This window comes from Trichosurus vulpecula, chromosome 1 (genome assembly GCF_011100635.1).
Source record: "Trichosurus vulpecula isolate mTriVul1 chromosome 1, mTriVul1.pri, whole genome shotgun sequence".
NCBI classification, from domain to species: Eukaryota; Metazoa; Chordata; class Mammalia; order Diprotodontia; family Phalangeridae; genus Trichosurus; species Trichosurus vulpecula.
In genome coordinates, this window is record NC_050573.1 from 77,607,025 (window position 1) to 77,629,646 (window position 22,622).

General features: G+C 48.1%; 1 protein-coding gene across 4 annotated transcripts; it reads left to right on the plus strand.

Annotated features, from left to right (window-relative positions):
- The first annotated feature begins 320 nt into the window (after window positions 1-320).
- TYK2 (tyrosine kinase 2) lies at window positions 321-15,171 on the plus strand. 4 transcript variants are annotated; one of them, XM_036758703.1, is made up of 25 exons: window positions 321-408; window positions 1,617-1,711; window positions 2,810-3,056; window positions 3,802-3,925; window positions 4,448-4,598; window positions 4,885-5,048; window positions 5,669-6,059; window positions 6,172-6,375; window positions 6,489-6,646; window positions 6,876-6,993; window positions 7,081-7,294; window positions 7,532-7,638; window positions 7,871-8,050; window positions 8,142-8,229; window positions 8,374-8,501; window positions 8,744-8,879; window positions 8,977-9,128; window positions 9,346-9,496; window positions 9,855-9,952; window positions 10,081-10,273; window positions 10,699-10,817; window positions 10,907-11,079; window positions 11,295-11,412; window positions 11,511-11,621; window positions 11,961-15,171. In XM_036758703.1, the coding sequence occupies exons 3-25, from the start codon at window positions 2,879-2,881 to the stop codon at window positions 12,093-12,095; spliced, it is 3,591 nt and encodes a 1,196-aa protein (XP_036614598.1). In that variant the 5' UTR covers window positions 321-408; window positions 1,617-1,711; window positions 2,810-2,878; the 3' UTR covers window positions 12,096-15,171. The 4 variants fall into 4 exon arrangements, with proteins under 4 accessions (XP_036614598.1, XP_036614619.1, XP_036614605.1 ...); XM_036758710.1 differs by having other exon boundaries at window positions 355-481; XM_036758724.1 differs by lacking the exon at window positions 1,617-1,711 and having other exon boundaries at window positions 346-408.
- Window positions 15,172-22,622: the final 7,451 nt, after the last annotated feature.

A 22,622-nucleotide genomic window follows, 5' to 3' on the forward strand; every position in this document is an offset into this window, starting at 1 on the left:
GGGAGAACTTCAGGGACCGCCCACCTCCTAGAGGAAATATCTGTAGCCCGCCCCCTCCCCACCAAGCCCCCAGGCACCTTTTCCGCCTTCTTCCCGCTGACCAATCACTGTAATTTTCTCCTGGGCCGGAGGCTCCAGCCAATCAGCGCCGAGGACCAGGTGCGCTCGAGACACCAATGGAATGACCGCCGCCGCACTCCCAATGAGAGAGCGCTGTAGCAGCCACCAATGGATGAGCTTGTTGCAGAAGACCAATGGGATGCGGGTTCTCGGCTGCCCAACTAGGGAGGCCCTGTCAGTCAGAGGGTCCAGTGGCTGCTGCGGCGGCTGCGGTGGAGTAGGTGGCGGAGGCGGAGGAGGACCGTACCGGGGTCCAGACTGGGGCTGGGCTGAGCGAGAAGCTGACAGGTGAGCCCGGGCTCAGGCCCGAGGCCGGGGAACAGCGCGGCCCTGGAGGAGGTCCGGGAGTCCGGCGGGGTTGGTGCGTAGAATCCCCAGGGACTACGTTGGCCCCAGGGCGGTGGGGACGGTGACCAGGCGGCCCCTGCGCTGCCTTCTCCGGCTGGCACCGAGGGGGCAGTGCCCGGGATGGGGGCAGTGCCCGGGGAGGACGCGGATGGGACGGTGTCCAGGGTGGGCAATGACTGGGGTGGAGGCAATCCCTCGGGTCGGAAGAATCGGGGTAGTGACTGAGATGGGTAGTGGGTCAGTACAGGGGACGGGCTCAGAGAGTGTCAACAGCTCCTGGAGGAGGCTCAGACCGAGGCAGGCATCGCCCGTGGTGAGAGCAGACGGGGGGCAGTGCCTGGGATGGGCAGTAACTAGGGTGGGCAGACTAGGGGTGTGTAGGTGGACATTGTGGAGAGATGGGAGGGAGGATAGCATTTGATACGTGGGGATATGAATGGGATGAACACGCAAGAAGGGCCTGTACCGCTGCCAGGGTTGGGAAGCATCACTGATGAGGCCTATAGTTTCTAAGATACTGCCTCTGGTAGTCCTGCACCACAGTGATCCCCCGATTTTGGCTCTGGCTCTGGCTTAAGTTCCCTCAAAGCTGGGCCAATGCCCTGTGTAAGCACTTACTGCATACGAGGAATTGTGCTGTCTGTGTCCCTCCCTTGTCCTTTGCATAGATCTGGTCTTTGGGCAGGTAGTGGTGGATCTGCGTAGCTCCTTCACTGAGAACCCTTTTCTTCACTCCTTCAAGGACTGACTCTAACCCTCCAGTAGAATTATTCTCTGTCTCAGAAACACTTTAACTAGTTCAGTTATACTTGTTTTCCAAATGACTAAACTAGGTGTTTTAGAGTGAAGAAGATTAAGGAGAAACAGAAGGATGAGCTATGACTAATGGTTAGTTTTTCAGTAGTCTTGAGAGTGTTGATGTGAGAGCTAGAAGTAGGATGGTGTTTACATCCTCCCATCCTCTGGTCTCAAGGGGTCCTCCTAGCAAGAGAAAGCTTTTTTATGGAGACCCAAGGGTCTGGGATAAGCTGTGGGAGTGACACAGAGCCCTATCTGCTAGAATGGGCCCTGTGGGAATGAGCCTCCTTAGGGAACAGGAACATCTCCAGAATTGGGTATTAAGAGAAATGTTTCCCTCTTGGATTCAGCTGGCGATACACACAATATGACTTTGGCTGCTCTGCTGATCCTCTGCCCTTTTTCCTTCCTCTGGGATTGATGATCATTGAACAGAACCATCAGGGTGAGCTCATACAGTGGTGAAGTCCAATGTTCTCACCCTGTCTACCAGGGAGAACTTGAGCTTTTCTCAGCCAAACAGCTGAGAATTTCTGTCCTCAGCTCTTTGATGTCAAGACCCTGGCTAGTTAGATTGTGTACTCTTGGCTGAGGATGTTCCCTTTTAGGCATCCCCAACCTCAGTTTCCAGCACCCCTGCTTCATTTGCCCTTATCATCTCCCAGCTGCCTGAACCTTTGTGACAAGATAGGGCTGCTAAGGGGTCAGCCTTCTTTCCAGAACAGTAGGGTATGACTCTGCCTTTTTACCTCAGGGTTGCAAGGATAGCCGGGTGATAAAGCAGACTGAGGTGCCCGTCTACTTGTGTGTGGGCTGTATTCATTCTGAGAAAGCCTAACGTAGTGGACCCCATTCATCCTCAGTTCTGGGCCCTTGGGTATCATTGCTGTATACTGTTTGAAGATGCTACCTTCTACTGTTTTGGCAAAGGGCTGAAGTTGCTTCTGGAAATTTTAATTTGGGAAGAAAGGAGCTGAATCCAGCACACATTGATGGAAGGAAGGCTTGCTAAGGATAGCTGAGCTTAGAGAGAATTCCAGCTGCCTCGAAGTATGGTTTTCTACTGACAGACTGACTATTTCATAGAGTAATGTCTGCAGTCCATTATTAGAATTGTAGAGCAGTAAGGCTTCTTAAATATCTAGCCCAGAGGTGGGGAACCTGTGGCCTGGAGAGCACATGTGGCCTTCTAGGTCCTTGGGTGCGGCCTTTTGACTGAATCCAAGTTTTACAGACCAAATCCTGTTATTAAGGGTACTTGTTCTGTGAAGTTTGGATTCAGTCAAAGAGGACCTAGAAGGCCATCTGTGACCTCAAGGACTTAGGCTCCCCACCCATGATCTAGTTCAACCTCTCATTTTACAGAAACGGAATCAGAGGTGAAATTACTTATTCTATGTCACCTATCTATCTATCTATAGTAAGTGTCAGAGCTGGGACTCAGACCAAGGTCTTTAGACCTCCAAGTCCAGTGGTCTTTCCATTATTTTATGCAATGACTCTCCATTTGTTTTCCTCCTTTTTCTCCTAACTCCTGGGCCAGGGCAACCTGGGTGGAGAGAACTTTGGAGTGGGGAGCCTAAAGCGCCCCTTCAGTCCGCAGAAGATCAAGATGCCACTATGTCACTGTGCTGCAAGACACACTGACTCCGATGGAGACTGGGGCTACCCTGGCAGCAGCGGCATCAAGGTTCTCCTCCACTGGAGCAATGGGGGTGACCCGTATGTGACCTACAACCAGGGCACCATGACTGCAGAGGAAATCTGCATTCACATTGCACAGAAAGTGGGTGAGTAGGGTTTGAAGTAAGAGAAAGTTGGATCAGAGATGAGGATTTAGTGGATTAGGGATAAGGAAGCACCATAGTTTTGAATCCTGCTTAGAAGCAGCTTCTCCCCCTCCCCTCCCAATACTCCCCTAATAAAATGGATGAATGAGGGCAGTAGGATAGGGAGGTTGGGAAGGAGCCTCCCTGGGCAGGACAATGAGGTCTGCTTCCCACCAAGTTGGTCTCAATGCCTTTGGTAGGGTAAGTATAGTTGTTCCATCCACCTCTCCTAGTCCCATGGATATGGGAAGAAGCTGGTGGTGGCTTTGGGCTTGGAATCTAGAGGCTTTCCAAGACTAAGTCTTTGTCTGAAGATATCAAGGCACCTTGATATCCCAGCACCTGGGTCCTCCGGAGGGTTCTGTGGTGCCCGGACCAGGCTCTAGGATTTAACTCCCGCCTCTACATTCTACCACCAGCTGGAATCATGGTTGAGCATCTATTTCCTTGCCTTGAGCCCCTCAGAATTTTCTACCCTTATCCTATGCCTACCTCTGAGAAAAAACCAAAATGTTAGGGTTGTTGCGGAGATTTCTTCCCCTACTCTCACTTTAGAGTAGGAGAGGGGGAAGGAAAATAATGCCTTGATATGTCAAGTTTCTTTCTAGCTGGGAGAAGCAGGGACACGCTAGTCTGTGTGTGTGTGTGTGTGTGTGTGTGTGTTTAACTCTAATGCCTTTCTTATCTACCTTGTTTCTGCTTCCAGGGATCACCCCACTCTGCTACAACCTCTTCGCATTATATGATAACCAGGCCCAAATCTGGCTGCCTCCTAACCACTTCTTTGAGATCACCAAGGACACCAACCAGATCCTGCAGTTTCGAATGAGGTAGCAGCAGCTCCCCAAGCTTTGGGCTTAGGGGATGAGGTCATGACCGAGGTGTTTCCCTCAGTGGCAACAGGCTCTCCAGGGAAAATACCCACATAGAACCTTTAGGGGCCTACTCAAGAAGTGGTGGTTCTTGGCTAATGCTCTAGGCTGGGAGAGCAGTTTCCTTTGGTGGCCAATTTTTCTCAAAACTTGGGGCAGGGGGAGTGAACACATACTGTCCAATTCTTTGTGTGCCAATGGCCCATCCGCTATAGTAAACTTAGAGACATGGGCTTTAGCCTGGCCTGTTCCCTGGAAATTGAAGAGGGGTAGAGTAGGAGGCTTCCTGTCCTTTATTTCTTCTTGATCTGAGGCACTAGAATGAGGAGGAGTAACAGGTGTCGGCCAGTCCTTTCTGGAAAGCTGCTTCCTCCCTCACCCATCAGCTACCCCCAGGATTGTAGGCTATGGTGGTACAGAGTAAGGAAATATTCCTTCCCTTCTGCAAAGAACCATGGGATAAGACTATGTACCCTGCAGGTATTACTTCCGAAACTGGCATGGTCTGAGCACCCAGGAGCCAGCTGTGTACCGAAGCATGCCTCGAGGTGTTGAGGTCTCTGAAGAGAAGAGCATTGAGCAGGGGTGTGCTTTGCTGGACAAAGCCTCCTTTGAATACCTCTATGAACAGGTTGTGGGGTGGGGTGGGGAGCATCACTCTGTGGGCTAGATATGGTGGGATAGGTGGGAAAGCCCCAGGGGCTTCCTGGGGGCACTAAAGGATTCCGATGTCAGTGATCCTGCTCCCCTGCTTTCCCTTATAAGCTTTTCCAGACTGTTTTGCCAGACCCTTATCTGTCTTTTCCTATTGAGAGCTGTGCATACTAATGGTCAGCAGCCTCTCTTGAAGGGTCAGGGAGGGAGGGCATAGAAGTGTTCTCCTGGGTCATTCATCGCACCCTATCCTGTTCCACCAGGGGAAGTTTGAGTTTGTCAATGATGTTGCATCCCTTTCGGACCTGCACAGTGAAGCAGAGATACATCACTTCAAGAATGAGAGTCTAGGCATGGCTGTGCTGCACCTTTCCCACCTTGCCCTACAGCGTGGTGTCCCTCTGGAAGAGGTGGTGAGGAAGACCAGGTACCTGGCCCCGGGAGACAGTAGGGGTACCTAGGGGTATCAGTCAGTCAACAAGAATGCCCGGCCTAGGAGGAGACGGAAGACATATAAGATATGTTCCCTGTCCCGTGGACAGCTCAGCCATATGCCTGAAACACCTTGAGGATAGTAGACAGTATGTGGGCTATAGTCAGGGCAGGCTGCCCAGTGGAGAAGATGGGAGGTCTGTTTGTCCTAAAGAACAGACAGAACTTAGATTGATGGAGAATGGGAGTGAGAATATTCTGGGTACAGGGAACAGTATAGGAAGTGGATCAGAGCTGGGACTCTATCGATATGGGACAGTAAGGACGTTACCTGATTCAGGAACTTTGAATGAGGCCTGTTTGACCCTGGGCAAGCTGCGCTAAGAAGTAGTGGGTCCTCTGGGGAAGTGCTCAGCATTGGGCCTGATGAGATGGTGCTGGCATCATGATGTGAGGGACCTTAGAGGCTGGAAGAAAAAGACTTGGGGCTTATCCTGGTAGTCAGGTACGAAGAGGGTTGGAGTGGTGTTGGCTCAGTTAGAGCTCATTCCTGTTGGAGCCCCTCAGATCCCACTCACCTTTTCTTTCCCCAATCTTCTGCTCCCCCCGCCTCAGCTTCAAAGACTGCATCCCTCGCTCCTTCAGCCGACAAATCCAGCAGAACAATTCTCTGACTAAATTCCGCCTGAGAAATGTTTTCCAGAAGTTTATGCGACGTTTCCATGTTCAGACAGTGGGTCCAGGACGTCTTAGTGAACAGGACATTATGTTCAAATACTTGGCTACTCTGGAACAGCTGGCCCCACGCTTTGGCACCGAGCGCTTTCTTGCCCTGACTTTGGCATTGGCCACAGAGGCCGAAAGGGATCTGTGCTATGTCAATAGCAGTGAACAAGGGCCTACCGTTCCACCAGGAGCCACTCTGTCCCTTGCTGACCAGGCTCCCTCCCATGAGGTTCTAGTGACAGGTACAAGTGGTATTCAGTGGCGGCCTCTTCAGGTGGAGGTGAGCAGACATGCATGGAGGGCTGCCCTCTGGGGTCTTCAAGCTCCCCTCACCTTGGGTAGACTGAGGTGAAGAGGGACAGTACACTCATCTATCCATGACTGAATTTCAGGATTCTGACTTGGAAATCAGCCACCCCCGAAGCTCCTTTGGTAAGAAGTCCAAGGCCCGGGAGGCAGAGAGCCGGAAGCCAAGCCAGCTGCCCACTGAAAGGAAAGAGAGCCCCTGGACATATTTTTGTGATTTCCAAGATATCACTCATGTTGTGGTGAAGGAGAACAACGTCAGCATCCACCGTCAGGACAACAAGTGCCTGGTGGGGGCTAGAGCAGGGGAAGTGGGCCGGAACGACTGGGGTGGGACTGCTGAAGGCTGGAAGATAGTTCTAATGGGGAAAATCCTGCTAATGCCTCCTTCCCCCATTCTTAGGAACTGACTCTCCCTTCACCTATGGTGGCCCTCTCTCTGGTATCCCTGGTGGATGGTTACTTCAGGCTGACGGCGGACTCCAGCCACTACCTGTGCCATGAGGTGGCCCCTCCGAGGCTGGTGATGAGCATTCAAAATGGCATCCATGGGCCCCTGCAGTGAGTGTGTTGGTGTGCGTGTGTGTGTGTGTGTGTGTGTGTGTGTGTGTGTGTGTGTGTGTGTGTGTGTGAGAGAGAGAGAGAGAGAGACTGTCTTATATGTAACTAGGTCACTGCATAGTTGTGTCACTGTGGGAATATGAAGATTGACACTAGGTTCGTGGAGCAGAGGGAAAAGTTTCCCCAGACTTCACTTGCTTCTTCAACCCTGATACTTTCCAATGTTCAGGGAGCCTTATGTCCTGTCCAAACTGAAGCGAGAGGAGGTAGAAGATGGTCTCTACCTTATCCGCTGGAGTTCCTTTGATTTCCACCGCCTCATCCTGACTGTGGCCCGGAAGGACCAGGTAAAGGCCTCACAGTTCAGGGAATAGGAGGGCCTGTTCCCTCTTTCCCTGGGGAGCCAGACTGCTCACTCCTCAGTGCTTCCACAGGCATTCGGAGCACAGGGTCTCCATTACAAGCAGTTCCGAATTGAAGAGCGGGGCCTGACCTTCCAGCTGGAAGGCTGGGATCAAGCCTTTTCCAGTGTACGTGAGCTCACTGTGGCCCTGCAAGGCTGCACGCTGCGATCCAGCTCTGGCTCTGGTCCTGGTTCCAGCCTAGAGAGCTTCACACTCAGCAAATGCTGCCTGCCTCGAGCAGGAGGTACAGCCAGGGGCAGGAAGGAGGGGGGGATAGATGGTGGGGGACTGTGGCTAGGCTCCATGGGCACAAGGACATTTACCACCACCACAGGTTGGTGGTGTTCTTTTTTGGAGGTAGATGGTGGGGAGTCTGCTTCCCTGTAGCATCATTTGGAAATTTCTCATTCTCAAGACCTCGGGTAGAACTATAGATAAGGCTTCTGTCTTTATCGTATCTCTTCACCCCTATTTCCCCCAGAAATTTCCAACCTGATCATCACTCGGCAGCGTCCTAAGGAAGGCCCCAAACCACTCAACTTGTCTCAGCTTAGCTTCCACCAAATCCGAAAGGAAGAGATCACCCAGGTAGGTCAAGGGTGCCCCTGTTTCTTGGGACACCCAAGGTGCCTTGATGGGTTACTTGTTCCTCCACATCCGGATCTCTTACTTTGGGTTTGGGTGATGGGTTAGACAGAAAATAGGTTTCTTAGAGCTAAGTCCCCTGGTTTAAATTGGATAGACTATGCTGCATTTGTACTGACGTGGTCCCTCTCTTCCTCCTATCCTGTCCTATCTCGGCCCCCAACTCTCACCTCAGCTGGCTCACCTGGGACAGGGTACCCGAACCAACATTTATGAGGGACTCCTACACGTGGGGGGTGGAATGGGAGCTGAGGATGAGGAAGAAGAGAGCATCCCCTCAGAGCCCAACAACAACCATCGGAAGCTTCGAGTGGTGCTGAAGGTGCTGGACCCAAGTCACCGTGATATTGCTCTGGTGAGAGGGGACTGGGGGAAACATTGTGTGTACAAGCATCTCCTGGCTGGCAGTGTGGATTCCCCATGTGTTCCTGTTGTACCTCCCCCAGGCATTTTTCGAGACAGCCAGCCTAATGAGCCAGGTCTCCCACATACACCTGGCCTTCGTCCATGGTGTTTGTGTCCGGGGCTCTGAGAGTGAGTATATTTCATCTATTATTTACTCCCCCTACTTTTCTTCACCCTCTCTGTTCCTTGAGCCTCTTTCTCCAAAGGCAGAGGTTTTCCCATCCCTGGCCTAAACTGCCCCTAGATGTGAGTACTTGGTCTCGCCCATTATAGATATCATGGTGGCAGAACTTGTAGAACATGGGCCACTAGACGTCTGTCTACGCCGGGAGAGGGGCCACGTGCCTGTGGCCTGGAAGATTACTGTGGCCCAGCAGCTTGCCAGTGCTCTCAGCTACCTAGTAGGTGCCTGGCCTAGGGAATGGGAGTGCCAGTGGAGCTGGGGGCTGGGCAAGGAGAAGCCAACACAAAATTGGCTGTTAGGAAGGCATTGTAATATCTCTCCAACTTGGAAACCAAACCAGAAACTGTACGTTCTGTGTGAGATGTGTCCTGCATACATGCCGTGGTTGAGTTCTTACTTCTATACCTGTGTTCTGTAGGTCCCAGAGAATGACCCTCTTCTCTTGATATCACTCTTTAGGAAGATAAGAACCTGGTTCATGGTAATGTCTGTGCCAAGAACATCTTGCTGGCAAGACGTGGCCTTGGGGATGGCACTCAGCCCTTCATCAAGCTCAGTGATCCTGGAGTCAGTGTCACTGCCCTCTCCAGGGAGGGTGAGGATGATGGGGACTGGGGTGGAAGGCTAGTGCCCACCTACCCTGAAGGCAGGATACAGGTACAAAAGCTCTGACTTCTGACTCTGGCCCCCAGAGAGGGTAGAGCGTATTCCTTGGATCGCCCCCGAGTGTGTACCCAGTGGAACTGGCCTCAGCACAGCCGCTGACAAGTGGAGCTTTGGAACAACACTATTAGAGATCTGCTTTGATGGGGAAGCACCTCTACAGGGTCGTACTCCTTCTGAGGTATGATCCCTCCTCCCAACCTCAGTCTTGCCCCCTCCGAGGGAATGCCTTCCCCTTCCTCAGGGTCACACTGTCTCTGTTGTGGTTTTCCTCACACCCTGTTCTCAATCATCTGGGATGTTCCTGAGTAACCAGGATAGGAGGTCAAAATGAAACCTCGTCCCTAGCCCTGCCAGGAGCTGAGCCCTTCCCTCCACTTCTCACCCTCAACCTACAGAAGGAGCGCTTTTATGAGAAGAAACACCGACTCCCTGAGCCCTCATGCAAGGAGCTGGCCACCCTCATCAGCCAATGCCTCACCTATGAGGCCAACCAGCGACCTTCCTTTCGAACTATCCTCCGTGATCTCACTCAGCTGCAGCCCCAGAGTAAGGCTGACTCTCTGTTGCTTGTACTCCTCCCCTCACTCTTGGTTACTTCTATTCCTCCCCTGTGCTGTCAAACATAAAGAAGTGTTAAGCAGCAACTAAGTACCAGTCATAAGAGAAGATCCACTATCCAGTCACTTAAGAACCTCCTGTCTGAAAGAGGAGACGTGGTTTCTGCCTGGCTAATGAGGCACTTAGACAAGCCCACCAAATGAAGGCTGTCCCTTGGGACCCCAGACAGAAGGGCCCAACTAAGCCCAAGATTTGCATGGAGTGGAGAGGCTAGTGAGCTTACCTGCCATGGGTTTGTCCCTGACTCTCTTGAACCCCTTCCTCATGAATCCATGATCTTTTCCAGATCTCGTTGACATCACCACCGTAAGCCCAGAGTTCCCAGCCTCAGACCCTACCGTTTTTCAGAAACGCTACCTAAAGAAGATCCGAGACCTGGGAGAGGTCTGTAGGGGGGTGGAGAAGAAGTGGGCTTGCATATGTGGATGAGGGCAAAGGGCTACAGGTTCCACTGACCTGGTACAGTCTTGCCTGCAGCTAGTCCCTCCCTCCCTTTCCCTGTCTCTCCTCAGGGTCACTTTGGCAAGGTGAGCCTCTACTGCTATGACCCAACTAATGATGGGACAGGTGAGATGGTGGCTGTAAAATCTCTCAAGGCTGGCTGCAGCTCCCAACTCCTGAGCAGCTGGCAACGGGAGATCGAGATCCTTCGGACACTCTACCATGAGCACATCGTCAAGTATAAGGGCTGCTGCAGTGACCAAGGTCAGGGAGCAGAGGTGACCTTGGGTCTGGCCTGAGGAAGGAATTTCCCTGCAATCATAGGCCTTGAATGATGAGCTTTAGGGCTGAGAAGGGACCTTAGAAACTGTCTAGTCCCACCCCCACATTGTACAGATAATGAAACTGTGACCTATAAAATGGAATAGATCTGCCCAAAGTCACATCCTGAAAGACACAGAAGCAAGATTTGAACTAGAATGGGAAGGACCTTTGAAGATCATCTATCTGTCCCAACCCCCTCATTGTACAGATCAGGGAATTGAAGCCCAGGAAGGTTGTGACCTGCCCAGGGTCACACCAGAGCCAGGATTTGAACCCAGGCCCTTTGACTTCTAACCCAGTGTTCTTTCCACTCTACTTTACTTCCCTCTTTCCTTCATACCTTTCTCCTGGGATGGGTTTCGCAGGGGAGAAGATGGTCCAGCTGATCATGGAGTATGTGCCACTAGGCAGCTTGCGGGACTACCTCCCTAAACACAGTTTGGGGCTGGCCCAGATTCTACTATTTGCTCAACAGATCTGTGAGGTGAGGCCCCTCTTAGGCGGGGGAAGGGAGAGGACTGTGGGCTCTGTGCCCTGTGACCCCAGCTTCTGGTGACCCTCCCTGTCCTCTAGGGCATGGCCTACCTCCATTCCCAACACTACATCCACCGAGACCTGGCAGCCCGAAATGTTCTTCTGGAGAATGACAATACTGTCAAAATTGGAGACTTTGGCCTGGCCAAGGCTGTGCCAGAGGGCCATGATTACTACTGTGTCCAGGAGGATGGAGACAGCCCTGTCTTCTGGTGACCAGGGGCCCAGACAGGGGGATTAATCCCACATACTGCCACTACTCTCATGCCTAAAAGTATAAGTTTGGGGGGGAGTGGGGCTGACAGAGTTAAGGCCTTTGTTTTAACACTCAGTTCCCTGTGTCTTTCCCCTCTCCTCCTGCCATGCCTATTGGGTACCTCCCATTTTCCCTCCCAATGGCCTGAGTGTCACCCCCAGTATCCCCTAGGTATGCCATGGAGTGTCTCAAGGAATGTAAGTTCTACTACGCCTCAGATGTCTGGTCCTTTGGGGTCACCCTCTATGAGCTGCTGACCCGCTGTGACTGCAATCAAACCCCGCCCTTGGTGAGAGCCCAGCCTTGGACCCCTGCCAGCCCTTCCTCCCATACTCCTTAGCAGCATTCACCTGTGTGACAACTCCCCTTTGCCCTTTCTCTGGTCAGAAATTCATCGAAATGATTGGGGTCACCCAAGGCCAAATGACTGTGCTGAGGCTCATTGACCTGCTGGAGAGAGGTCAGAGATTGCCTTGTCCCAAGGATTGTCCCAGTGAGGTAAGTCCCTCACCCCACCCCCAACCTCTCTACTAATGATCCTCCCTTATATTAAGATATGATCTCATCACCACTGCTGAAGATACTGATAGATTTCAATCCTTCCCTGTGCGCTGCTCCCCCTCCCTCGCCCCCATTTGAGTTTTCTTCATGCTCGTGGTGACTGATGACAGAACATTGAGAGGCCTTGCCCAGCCTTGGGGTGTAGAGTCCTCCTAAACCCTCCTATAAGCCAGGACACAATCCCCCATGGTTCCAAACTCTGGTAGGTGAACCTCACCTGAAAATGTGGGGCCTAACACTCCCTTCTTCCCCTCCCCCCCATTCTCTCCCTGATAGATCTATCTTCTCATGAAGAACTGCTGGGAATATGAGGCCTCCTTTCGCCCAACCTTCCAGAATCTTGTTCCCCTCCTCAGGACATTCCATGAGAAGTACAGAAATCAAGCACCCTCTGTGTTTAGTGTATGCTGAAGGAGAGAGGCCTGGAGCAATTGTGACCAGCCTGGGCTCATCTACTGCACTATGGGAGTGGGAAATCTAATTGGGGCCTTATTGTTAGGACTCCTCAGTGATTGGAGACTGTCTCCCCCTCTCTCCATCATCCTCAGTCCTGGGGGGAGTGGGACCTTATTTAACCCCTTGAGACCCACAGGAAAGGGCCCATGGTGGCATCCTCAACTTTTTTTTCCCCAATGCCAGGTGGTGCCCAGGGGTTATATGACTGGGGCTGCCTAGCTACTCCTCTATCACATACAGGTTTGAAACTCTGAAAATAAGAGGCACTTCAGCTAATGGGGGGACCTAACACTGTGACCTCTGCCAGCCCTCTCAGAGCTGGGAGTGAGGGGTCAGCCAGCTGTCCTCTCTCCGGAAGCCACTTGCCTTGTGCCTTGCCCCGGTCGTCCCCGTCCCGTCCCCCCCCCCTCCCGCCGCAAACACACCTCTGCCTCCCCCTCCATCACCTCGGGACCAATGAGGGGAAAACTCGATGTTGTTGCCTTCTCTCCAAGAGGCCTTAACCCTCTTCTTCTGCCTTCATCCTAACCCCTTCTGTCCCTTCCCCTTCCGGGGCAGGTTCCATTTTGGATGGGGAAGGAAGGAGAGAAACGTGAGCATAATGGAGAATCTTCAGGGTGGAGCTCTTCTAAGCCCCTTGTCATCTCCATTGTACCTTCAACCCCAGTCCAGGTGCCCTCCCCCCAACTGTGTGCTCTCAGTGCCCTGCTCTACCCACAAGTAAACCCATGTTCCTTCTGCCCACAGGAGCTTCATCTGTGTAGGTAGAAATGTTAGGGGTCCCTTTTTGAGCTAGGCTGAGTTGACCTAGGAAAAAGGCTAAGGACCCTGGTCTTAAGAACCAGTCATAGGAAGCTACAGGTAAATATTCTTGTTTTCAAAGATTAAAACACAGGGTCTGTCCCTCCCTGCAGTCGATCACTCAGGCCAGATGAGGCAGAGAATGGGCTTAAGTCTTGAGTTCCATTTTCCCTCTTACTTTAGCCACACTTGTTTCATTCTCTGTATCTCTCTCTCTCTCTCTCTCTCTCTCTCTCTATCTCTATCTCTCTCTCTCTCTCTCTCCTCTCTCTCCCCCCTTCCCTCCCTCCCCCTTTCCCAATCCCCTTTCTTTACACTGGGTCCCCCGGGCTCTAAAGTGAATCTAGGCTGGGTGTGTCTGAGAGTGTAGTTAGTCATCATGGTATCACTTCCTTTCTCCAAGAAACACTGCCATCTCCTTTTCATTTCCCACTCAAGTCCAGCAAGCAGGTCGACTTTCTGTAAATCAGCTTCTCCCAGAGTCTCTGACACCAGCCTCTGGTCAGGTTTGGATTTGGGGCCCCAACGACTCAGAAAAGAATGATTGTGTTATGTAACTGTGTGACAGAAAAGGAGATTGAGAGAGGTCTCCCTAGCCATTGAAGGCAAGGATCTTGTCTTGTCTTGCCCACAGTACAGTGCTAACTTCACACCAAAGAGGCACTTGGGAGCGTTTGTGGTAGAGGAAGAGGAAGAGCAGGTAGGTCCCCAGCAACCGGGTCCTCTAAGGATTATGATTGGTCTGCAGATGTTATGTAGGTTGCCTCATGACATAATGCATGAGTGTTGAAGACAACAGAATTACAGCCAAGGTAAAGATTTAATTAATAAAAAGGAAGAAGCTTCTAGGCGCCATCCAGGTGGATGGGACTGAGGAGGCAGCTGCCTCTGTTTATAATTAGATATCCACCCTGGCCAAAGTTTAGTGCCTTGTTTAGCTTTTGATGATCCCTGCTTCTAATACTTATACAGAGTTACGGACATCCATGTATTTTGATATGCTTAGACTTTCCCCAGGGGCCTGTCAATCCCCGCCCCCCACACACACACATAGTAACTGGGGGAGGAGAGTACGGTTGGGACAGGGAAAGGAGGGAAAGTTGTAGCTGGAATGTCTCTGGCTGGACACTGAGTGTGGCTCAATAGAACATCTTCAGGGAAGCCCAAGCAGCGTTGAAGGAGTGCTTATGGATGTGCTGGGTCAAGTTCATACTCTGTTCACCATCCTCAAGTTGTCTAGTTCCTCCCTCAGCCCAGAAGCTTCAGTCTCAATCAGTGCAGTGGAAAGTTGGATTTGGAGGCTAGGGAAGTGGATTAAAATTCCCAGCTCTGCTACCTCCTCTGTGTGTTACTTTGGGCAAAGCCCCAAAGTAAGCCCCTTTGAACCTCCGATTTCTCATCCATAAATTGATCGGCTAAATGACCTTGAAGGTTGCTTGCAGTTCTAAATTTGATGCTGTTGTAAGGAGTCTACCATATTGGAATTCAGCAAAGCTGACAGTTGGAAGAGGGGAAAGACAAGGACATTGAAGTATAAAGCACTCTACAACTCAGAAAGAACCTGAGATTTGCATAAATACAGACTACCCCATGCCTTTGTCCCCAGCCACTGAGCTGCATAAGACCCCAACCAGGGATCTGGGAAGTGAACTGGTTGGCCATAATAAGTTAGGATGAGGTTCCTCACTGAGGGAATCTGGATTTGAATAAGAACATCCTTTTGACCCATCTGGCAGAGATGTTACTTCCTGTGAAGAACACAACCAAACAGCCTGCTTAGACTGGACTGGCAACAGCTGCCCAGTGGGCAAGAGACTTCTGCAGGTTGGTCAGTCCACAAGTTCAGTGAGGGGCTGGTTCAACAGCAGAACAAACTACTTAATAAGCTCAGCAGTATATTGTGCCATCCACCCAGGAGTGGCAAGCAGCTTAATCAGCCCCTCCAATGGAGATGCTGTACCCTAGGAGGAATCAGCCTAGCCATGGAGTGACTTGTTCATCACTGTCACCAATACTGCCCTGCAGTTGAGGATTCTGGAAAAAAGAAAGGATGTGAAATTCCTGGGATTCCAGAATTGTGAATTGCCTTGGCTACATGTGTGTCTCACTACACTGTACTTTCAGTTCATGTCTGCTTGTCCCTAACAGAGTCTATGTATATTTGTGGGAGAGTGCATCCCAGATTTTTTTGGGGGGGAAATGCTTTGTAACTACTGTTGTTGCTATGCCATTTGAGTAAATGCCTTGTCTAAAAGATAATTTAGTCTACTGGCTGATTGTTAAGGGGAAGCCCTTCAATGGTGACCTATGAACTCCAGCGTTAGGAGCATAGCCATCCAAATAGCAGCTGCCCCTCTGAGTACCCAACTCGCCAGTGCCAGTTTCAGTTGAGGGAGTGAGTCCAAGGACAGTATCATTTACCCTTCTATGAAGAGGAAACAATAGGGAAATGAGGGATTCTATTAATTAAACAAATCTTTAATGAATTTAGTGGTGGAAAGGGCAGAGGATTCAACCCAATTCCACAAAAATTTATGAAGCATGTGGGAGCCATAGCGTAGGGAAGTCCCTCCCAGAAAAGAGTCTCTAGTTCTGGACTCATAGAGTCTATATTCATCCTGAGAGTAATCTGATTCCACCCTCCCCACCCCCCAAAAAAAGAGTCAAGGTTTTCTTTCTTACTTCCTCCCCAGGAGTAGAACTTCAGGAGAAATCTCTAGAAGAAAACAGAATGGTTCATTATAGAGATTCACTAAAAAAGGGACTAACAAGGGCTTTGTAAAAAGATATGCAATATAAAAAATTTATATCAGGTAGGGGACATTTATTTCCTCCAAGACAAAAAAAATACTTAGAAAGCAAATAAAGACCCTTCATTGCCATTATACTCTCCAGAAAGATAAAGACAATTTTGTGGGACAGCAGAAATAGAAATTTCAGTTTCATCTCAGACCTGCACTGTCTGAGTAACTCACAGTGTCCAGATATCCTGGACAACCAGGCAGGACTTGGGCTTTCTTAATACATTCAGCTGAAATGTACTCTTACTGGTTGTCCTAATTTTCTTTCCAGAAATAGAGTAGTTGCAGGAATCCTCTCCTGTTGGGCAGCCAGCACAAACTCGAGAAACCAGTAACTGAAAATTGCAAAAAAGCAGAATAAAGTACAACAAAACGATCTTCCTAACAATTAGAGCTGTCCAAAAATGGAGTGAGCTGTCTCAAGAGGTGATAGGTTTCCCTTTCTTTGGAAGTCTTCAGAGTTGGGATGACCACTTGTCAAGGTGTGTTAGAGTGGCAGTTCTTTAAAGTAAGGGTTAGGTTCAATGGTCACTGAGTTGGTGCCTTCCAACTCAAATTCTGTTTTTGTGAAGCACAAACACAGAAGAAGGTAACCAGAAACTTGGGCTTACATAGACAACACATATCTTTGATGCCATATGTTCAACATTCAGATTGCTATTGCCACACTCTACAGGGAGGTAGAGAAATGAGAGAAATCTCTTCCCCACCTTGTAGACCACTGAGTGGGAAGAGCCTTCCACAAGAGTCTGTTCCCCCCATGACCAATTTTCTCAGGAGTCTTCTTTGCTGCAACCCCTAGTTGCTGGGACCAAAGGACGAATCAGAAGTTGCTGTGCTGTGCTTATCTTTAACAAAGGGTCAGAGTACATATTCAGCACCAAGTATTACTCCTATTACAAAGGTGTATCAGCTCATGTCCTCACAGAGTTTAGAGGAAGCTTTTATGTAATGGAAAGAGCATAGAACTTGGGATCACAAAATCTAGTTCTGAAAATGAGAACACTTCTTTAATCAATCATAGGCTTTAGGCTAGGTGTAAAACAAGTCTTGAAAACCATTGGATGAACTGGACTGACATCACACAGGGAGTGTGTTCTGATTGGTTGAGGAAACTGGGTCACAGCTGTAGGTCATCTATAAAATAGCAAACCAGTTTGAAACCAGAGGATTTGAGCATCTGGTGGCTTTGCTAGCTTAGGGTGGAAGCTTTCCAACTCAGCCTCTGACAAAGGATTGTTGCTCAGGACAAAGGGAGGAAACAAGTGAGCCTTGGGCTCCTTACCCTTGACCAGAGGAGGCTCATGTAAACTTTTGGGGAACCACAGGATTTGGACTTTTCATCAGTGCCCTAGCAGCATCCCTGGGCAGCAGTCCTTGGTGACAGAATCTGTTTCAGGAGTCAGAGATAGAAGGGATGTGATGAAGAAAGCCAAGGAGTCCAGCAGAAAAGCTACATGATACCTAAGGGGAATGACCTGAAAACTAGCAAGAGGACTTTTGAGAATCTGTGGATTGGCATCTTTGCCACATTGTTCTAAGCATAAACCCACTTTCCCTGGGACTCTATGTGTCTTTCTGGGAGAGAATGTCCCTGATCTGACGGGAGGAAAGAAGATGACATTTATAGCACTATGATACCTATTTCTAAAAGCTAATTGAATTTGGCTAACTAATCAACTGATAATAGAGGAAGCATACCCTTGGGGGCTCATGAGTTATGGCATTAGAAAGCTGCCCCTACCCCAGTCCTCTCAGGGCTACCCCTGGAACCTTGAGAAGTGATGTAACAGGGGCAGCAAGGTGGCACAGTGGATAGAGCACTGGCGCTGGAGTCAGGAGGACCTGAGTTCAAATTCGACCTCAGACACTTACTAGCTGTGTGACTCTGGACAAGTCACTTGAGCCCAATTGCTTCCCTCTCTCCCCCAAACAAAAAGAAGTGATGTAACCACTGGACTTTGGGGACTCTCATCCTCTAGTGAGAGTAGGGGTTAGGAGAATGGTTTCGAAGCATATGCTATACTTTAAAAATAAGGATGATAATACCTGCAAATGAAAACAAATACTTGCAAAAACAAACAAAACACTGTCGTGGTTTGAAAAGAACTTGGTAAGCCTTGAAGTGCCATATAAATCGTTCATAAGAATCTGTTTAAAGAAATGGCATATATACATTATACAGTTTAAATATATAACTGTAAAGACTGTAAGTGTAGTATGAGTTCAGGGAGGGATAAGATGACACCATGAACCTCATTATCAGTAGAAACTGCTGTGTCTCCAAGACCTGCAATTCTGTCTCCCTCATCTAATCACAGCTGCCTATTCTCCCACCTCTTAGAATCCCTTAGTCTTCCTATACTGTTTTTTACCCCTATTCTGGAACTCACAAAAATAGTGTTGTGCCCAGAAGATTTTGCCTGCCTCTCCAGCTGTCTTTTCCAGTGCTAGCTGCACCTTTTCTCATGACTCCCAACAACACTCGTCTTAGAGGAATAGTTGGGCTTTCTTACTCGCATTTACTCCAGACCCTCCCTCTGCTGCTTTAGTCAACACCTTCTCTTCCTTTGAGGTACAATCGATCCAGATATATCGCCCTCTCCAGATCCTGGTAGCAATTTACTGCTTATTCTCCCTCCTTTCTCAAGGACTTCATTACCTGATTCACAGTCTTACTCTCCACTTCAACCTTTGCCCTTATGCTAAGGAACTTCAACATGCATGTCACTGCTCCCTCAAATACCCTGGACTCCAAGTTCCTAAGTATCCTCAACTCCCACGGCTTATTCCTTCACTCTACCTTAGGATACACAAGGATGGCCAGAACCTTGATGTCACCATTACCCGGAAGTATTTCTCTTCCATCGTCAAGAATTCTGAAAGTTTTCTATCAAGCCATAACCTCTTGTCATTCTATCTCTCTTTATAACTTACTCATCTTAGACCTCCTCTTCACCCTGACTTCTGGTCCCTCTATTCTCTCAGTACTCTCCTAAGCCATCACCAGCAGTCTGTTTTCATTTTTCTTGATTGACAGCCCTTACCCCTATAATTAACCAGATCAATGTTACACCATCTTCTACCCTAAAGTCCCATTGTCTGATCACCATTCATGTCCTTGACAAACAGTAACCATGTCTTCTGCTCTTATTTGCCTCTTGCTGAATGGATCTGGAGGCACTCTCAATGCTCTGACTGAAGCTACTATAAATTTATGTTATCTAATCTCAATTATACAGTCACTTTGGCAAGATAATCCTTTTACCCTTCCCTAATTGATTCTCTGTTGTACTACACACGATATCTATTCCAAACCTAATAGCCTTTCCTCAGGCTTCTTACATCACTCTCTCCCCACATCTTCTGAACAGGGGACCTTGCCTCACACTCTACTGTTCAAAAGATTATAGACATCACTTTATACCCTCATTTTAATTTAATTTAATATTTTTTGACACTACGTCTCCTTATCCCAGTCAGGCTGGAAATGCTGTAGCCATGAGTCTGACCCCACTGCTAACTGGCACGGGAACTTTGACAGGCATTGTTTCTAACCTGAGCCAACCATCGGGCAGCTATATTGGTGCCACATTTAAGGCAGACACTTGATTGGCTTTAGTTCTACTAAAGCTCAGAACTCCCCAACTCAAGCAATCCACCAACCTCAGACTTCCCAGTAGATTACATGTGCACACCACCATGCTCTCACTTTAATGCCAAATTGGGAGAAATTGTAGAAAATTTGTCCTACACCATTCTATAGTTTGTTTCCTTACAGGATGCTATATCTGGGGTGTTAGGCAAGAAAGGTACTCTCTGGGGCACTCCTCTGTCCCAGGCAAAGATGTTGGATGTCTGCATATAACATCTATTTATTCTGACAACACCCTCAGCAATTTTCTGTGCTGACTTGGAAGCAAGCAGCACTTAGATATGCGGGAGTTGCTACTTCAGTGTAGCCATTTGCTTAAAGCACTTCTTAATTGTTCTTTTGTGTATCAAGCAGATGGCTTGTATCCTTTATTCTAACAAGGTCTTTGCTCTACTTCACTATCTAAAATCTTCTTCAGCTTAGATATCTTCTGACCTCCCGGCTTCCTTTAAATCCCTACTAAAATCCCGCCTCCTACAGAAAATGTTCCTCAGCCCCTCTTAATCTCAGTGCCTTTCCTCTGTTATTTCTTGTATATATCCTGTCTATATATTGCTTTGCATGTGTTTGTTTGCATATTGTCTCCCCCATTAGATTGTAAGCTCCTTGAAGGCATCTTATCAATGACTTTTTGTATTCCTAATGCTTAGCACAGTGCCTGGCACACAGCAGGTTCATAATAAGTGTTTATTGATTGATTTCACATATAAGTCTTTTTTCTGGTAATCAAATTTCTGTTTAATTTCTTTTTCAAGTCTCTTCAATATTCTCTGACCATCAAAGTTTTTCAGGAAAACACGGTCATCTTGCTCTGATTCTTTTAAAAAAATTTTTTTTCAATTAGCAAACATTTCTTTTCCCTCTCTTTCATCTCCTCCCACTCATTGGGGGAAAAAAAGAAAAACAAACTTTTGTAAAAATATGTACACTCAAGCAAAACAAGTTCCTGCATTGGACACATGTAAAGCCCATCAACAGCAGCACACCTGAGCACTGCTGCTGAGGCCAATTTTAGGGGTCTAATCGCATAGTATGATGAACTCTCTATTCAGAACTAAATATTGTTCAATAAACTAAATCATAACATTCATAGCAACATCCTTAAGCAAAACGTCATTCAGTAGCTGTAACAACAATGTTGCTTGTAGCTGCTGTGGAGTTGTAAGGCCAATAACACCCCACACAGGAGGGCTGCTAGCACAGGTTCTTTGATCTGCTTTTCTAAGGAAAGCAACTTTAATGGGTTTACAATCTCATTTTAATTAAACACATATATCATTCACCTAGTTCAGGGGGAAAAGTCACCACCCTGAACTTTGGAGAAAACACGAACTGAAATTACAAGCAGAAATTATATAAACAGAGCAAATAACAAATCTGGAGACAGGGCTTCTAACCATCTGTCCATAGCAATACATACGTAGGTACCAGAGAGAGAAGCACCAACATCTGGGTTTTTAAAACTGGGGTGGGGGAGGGCCTCCTTAACACCTACCCGGAGTCTCGTCTGGTGAAATGCTAACCTCCAAGTACATATATGCTTCTTCAGGGTCAGAGGGTGTCACAACCGTGTGACTCAAACTCACGTGACTTAGGCTTTCTTGTGACTTTAGCAGATTATCAAAGACTCTTGATTCAATCAAAGACTCTTAATTAAAACAAAGGCAAGACTCAAAGGCACTCCAAAAGAAAAAAACAGCAAAAAGTCCCACCCTGCTTGCCATTACAGTAGCATTCAATAGCTTTCCCCAAAATACTTGTTTACACAAGTAGGGGGTCCAAGGCCAGGGTCATCCCTAACACAACATATCATCCTTAAGGGGTAGCAGAAAATACAAACACCATCCACCTCTAGGTCACAGAAAGTTACAATCTCTTCAGTCAATACAGAGTGTCTAAGTAAAGTCCTCTTTTATCTTGACTCAAGGCTGACTTCCAAACTGCATGGTTCTTCCTCCCTGGGTAGACCGCTCCCAGCATTTGCCTGGATTCACACACAGACTGCTCTCTGCTCCTGCTCATGGGGACTGCTCCACTCCAAGTTCCTCCTGCTCTTGCCCGACAGCAGGCTCCAGGGGCTCCTGCACATAGCTTCTGTTTCTGGGAAAGCAAAGCTTAACAGGGCTACAACAATATTTACACACATTACCGGCACCATCATTTCTATTCACTCATAAAGACCAAGACAGGGCTTATGTCTGAGAAATTAACACAGACCAACAGACAGGACTTCTGTCTGAGAAGAAATCAACACAGACCGACAGACAGGACTTCTGTCTGAGAAATTAATACACACCAACAGAGTGCCAGCATCACAAACATTCTTTTTGTTAGGCCTCCCCACAAGCAAATTCTCCTAGCTGCTCATGCATGCTCCTCTCTCAGCTCTGCTTCTCTCTTCACTCTCATTCTCCCTCCAAGCAATCCAATACATATATATATATATATATATGTATGTATGTATGTATGTATGTATATACAGTTTCCAATCTAAGACTCTTGATTCAATCACTGTTTCTAATCAAAGACTATTGGTTCAATCAAGAAACTTAACTCCAAAAGAAAAAAAAAGCAGCAAAAAATCCCACTTTGCTTGCCCTTACACCATGTCCTGTCTTATCCTGCATTCTGAATCCATTTCTATCAGGAGGTGGGCAGAATAACAACAGCGGTAGTAGTAGGAGTAGGAGTAGGAGTAGAAGTAGGAGTAGTAATAACAATGGCTAGCATTTATATAGTACCTACTATGTGCCTGGCACTGTGATAAGTGCTTTACAAATATTATCTCATTCTTACAATGACCCTTTGTGAGGTAGGTGTTATTATTAACCCTATTTTACAACTGAGGAAACTGAGACAAACAGAAGTTACTTCCTCATTGATCCTCCAGAATCATGGTTGGTCATTTCATTGATCAGAGTTCATAATTCTTTAAAAATTGTTTGTCTTTTCAATATTATTGTTAATGTAGAAATTGTTCTCCTGGTTCTGCTCCCTTCACTCTGGATCAGTTCATTTAGTCTTCCAAGGTTTCTCTGAAACCATCCCCTTCATCATTTCTTGTAGCACAATAGTATTCCATCACCTTCATGTACCATAACTTATTCAGCCATTCCCCAATTAATGGGCATCCCATTAGTTTCTAGTTCTTTTCCGCCACAAAAAAGAATTACTGTAAATTTTTTATAATTATGGATCCTTTTCCTCTTTCTTAGATCTCTTTGA

What these genes read in the sequence shown, in the direction of transcription:
- TYK2 (XM_036758703.1), top strand. Translation starts at nt 2,879, where the DNA reads ATGCCACTATGTCACTGTGCTGCAAGACACACTGACTCCGATGGAGAC. An exon ending in GTCAGGACAACAAGTGCCTG is followed by an intron (nt 6,376 to 6,488) that starts GTGGGGGCTAGA and finishes CCCCATTCTTAG; the next exon opens with GAACTGACTCTCCCTTCACC. An exon ending in TTGCTCAACAGATCTGTGAG is followed by an intron (nt 10,818 to 10,906) that starts GTGAGGCCCCTC and finishes CCTGTCCTCTAG; the next exon opens with GGCATGGCCTACCTCCATTC.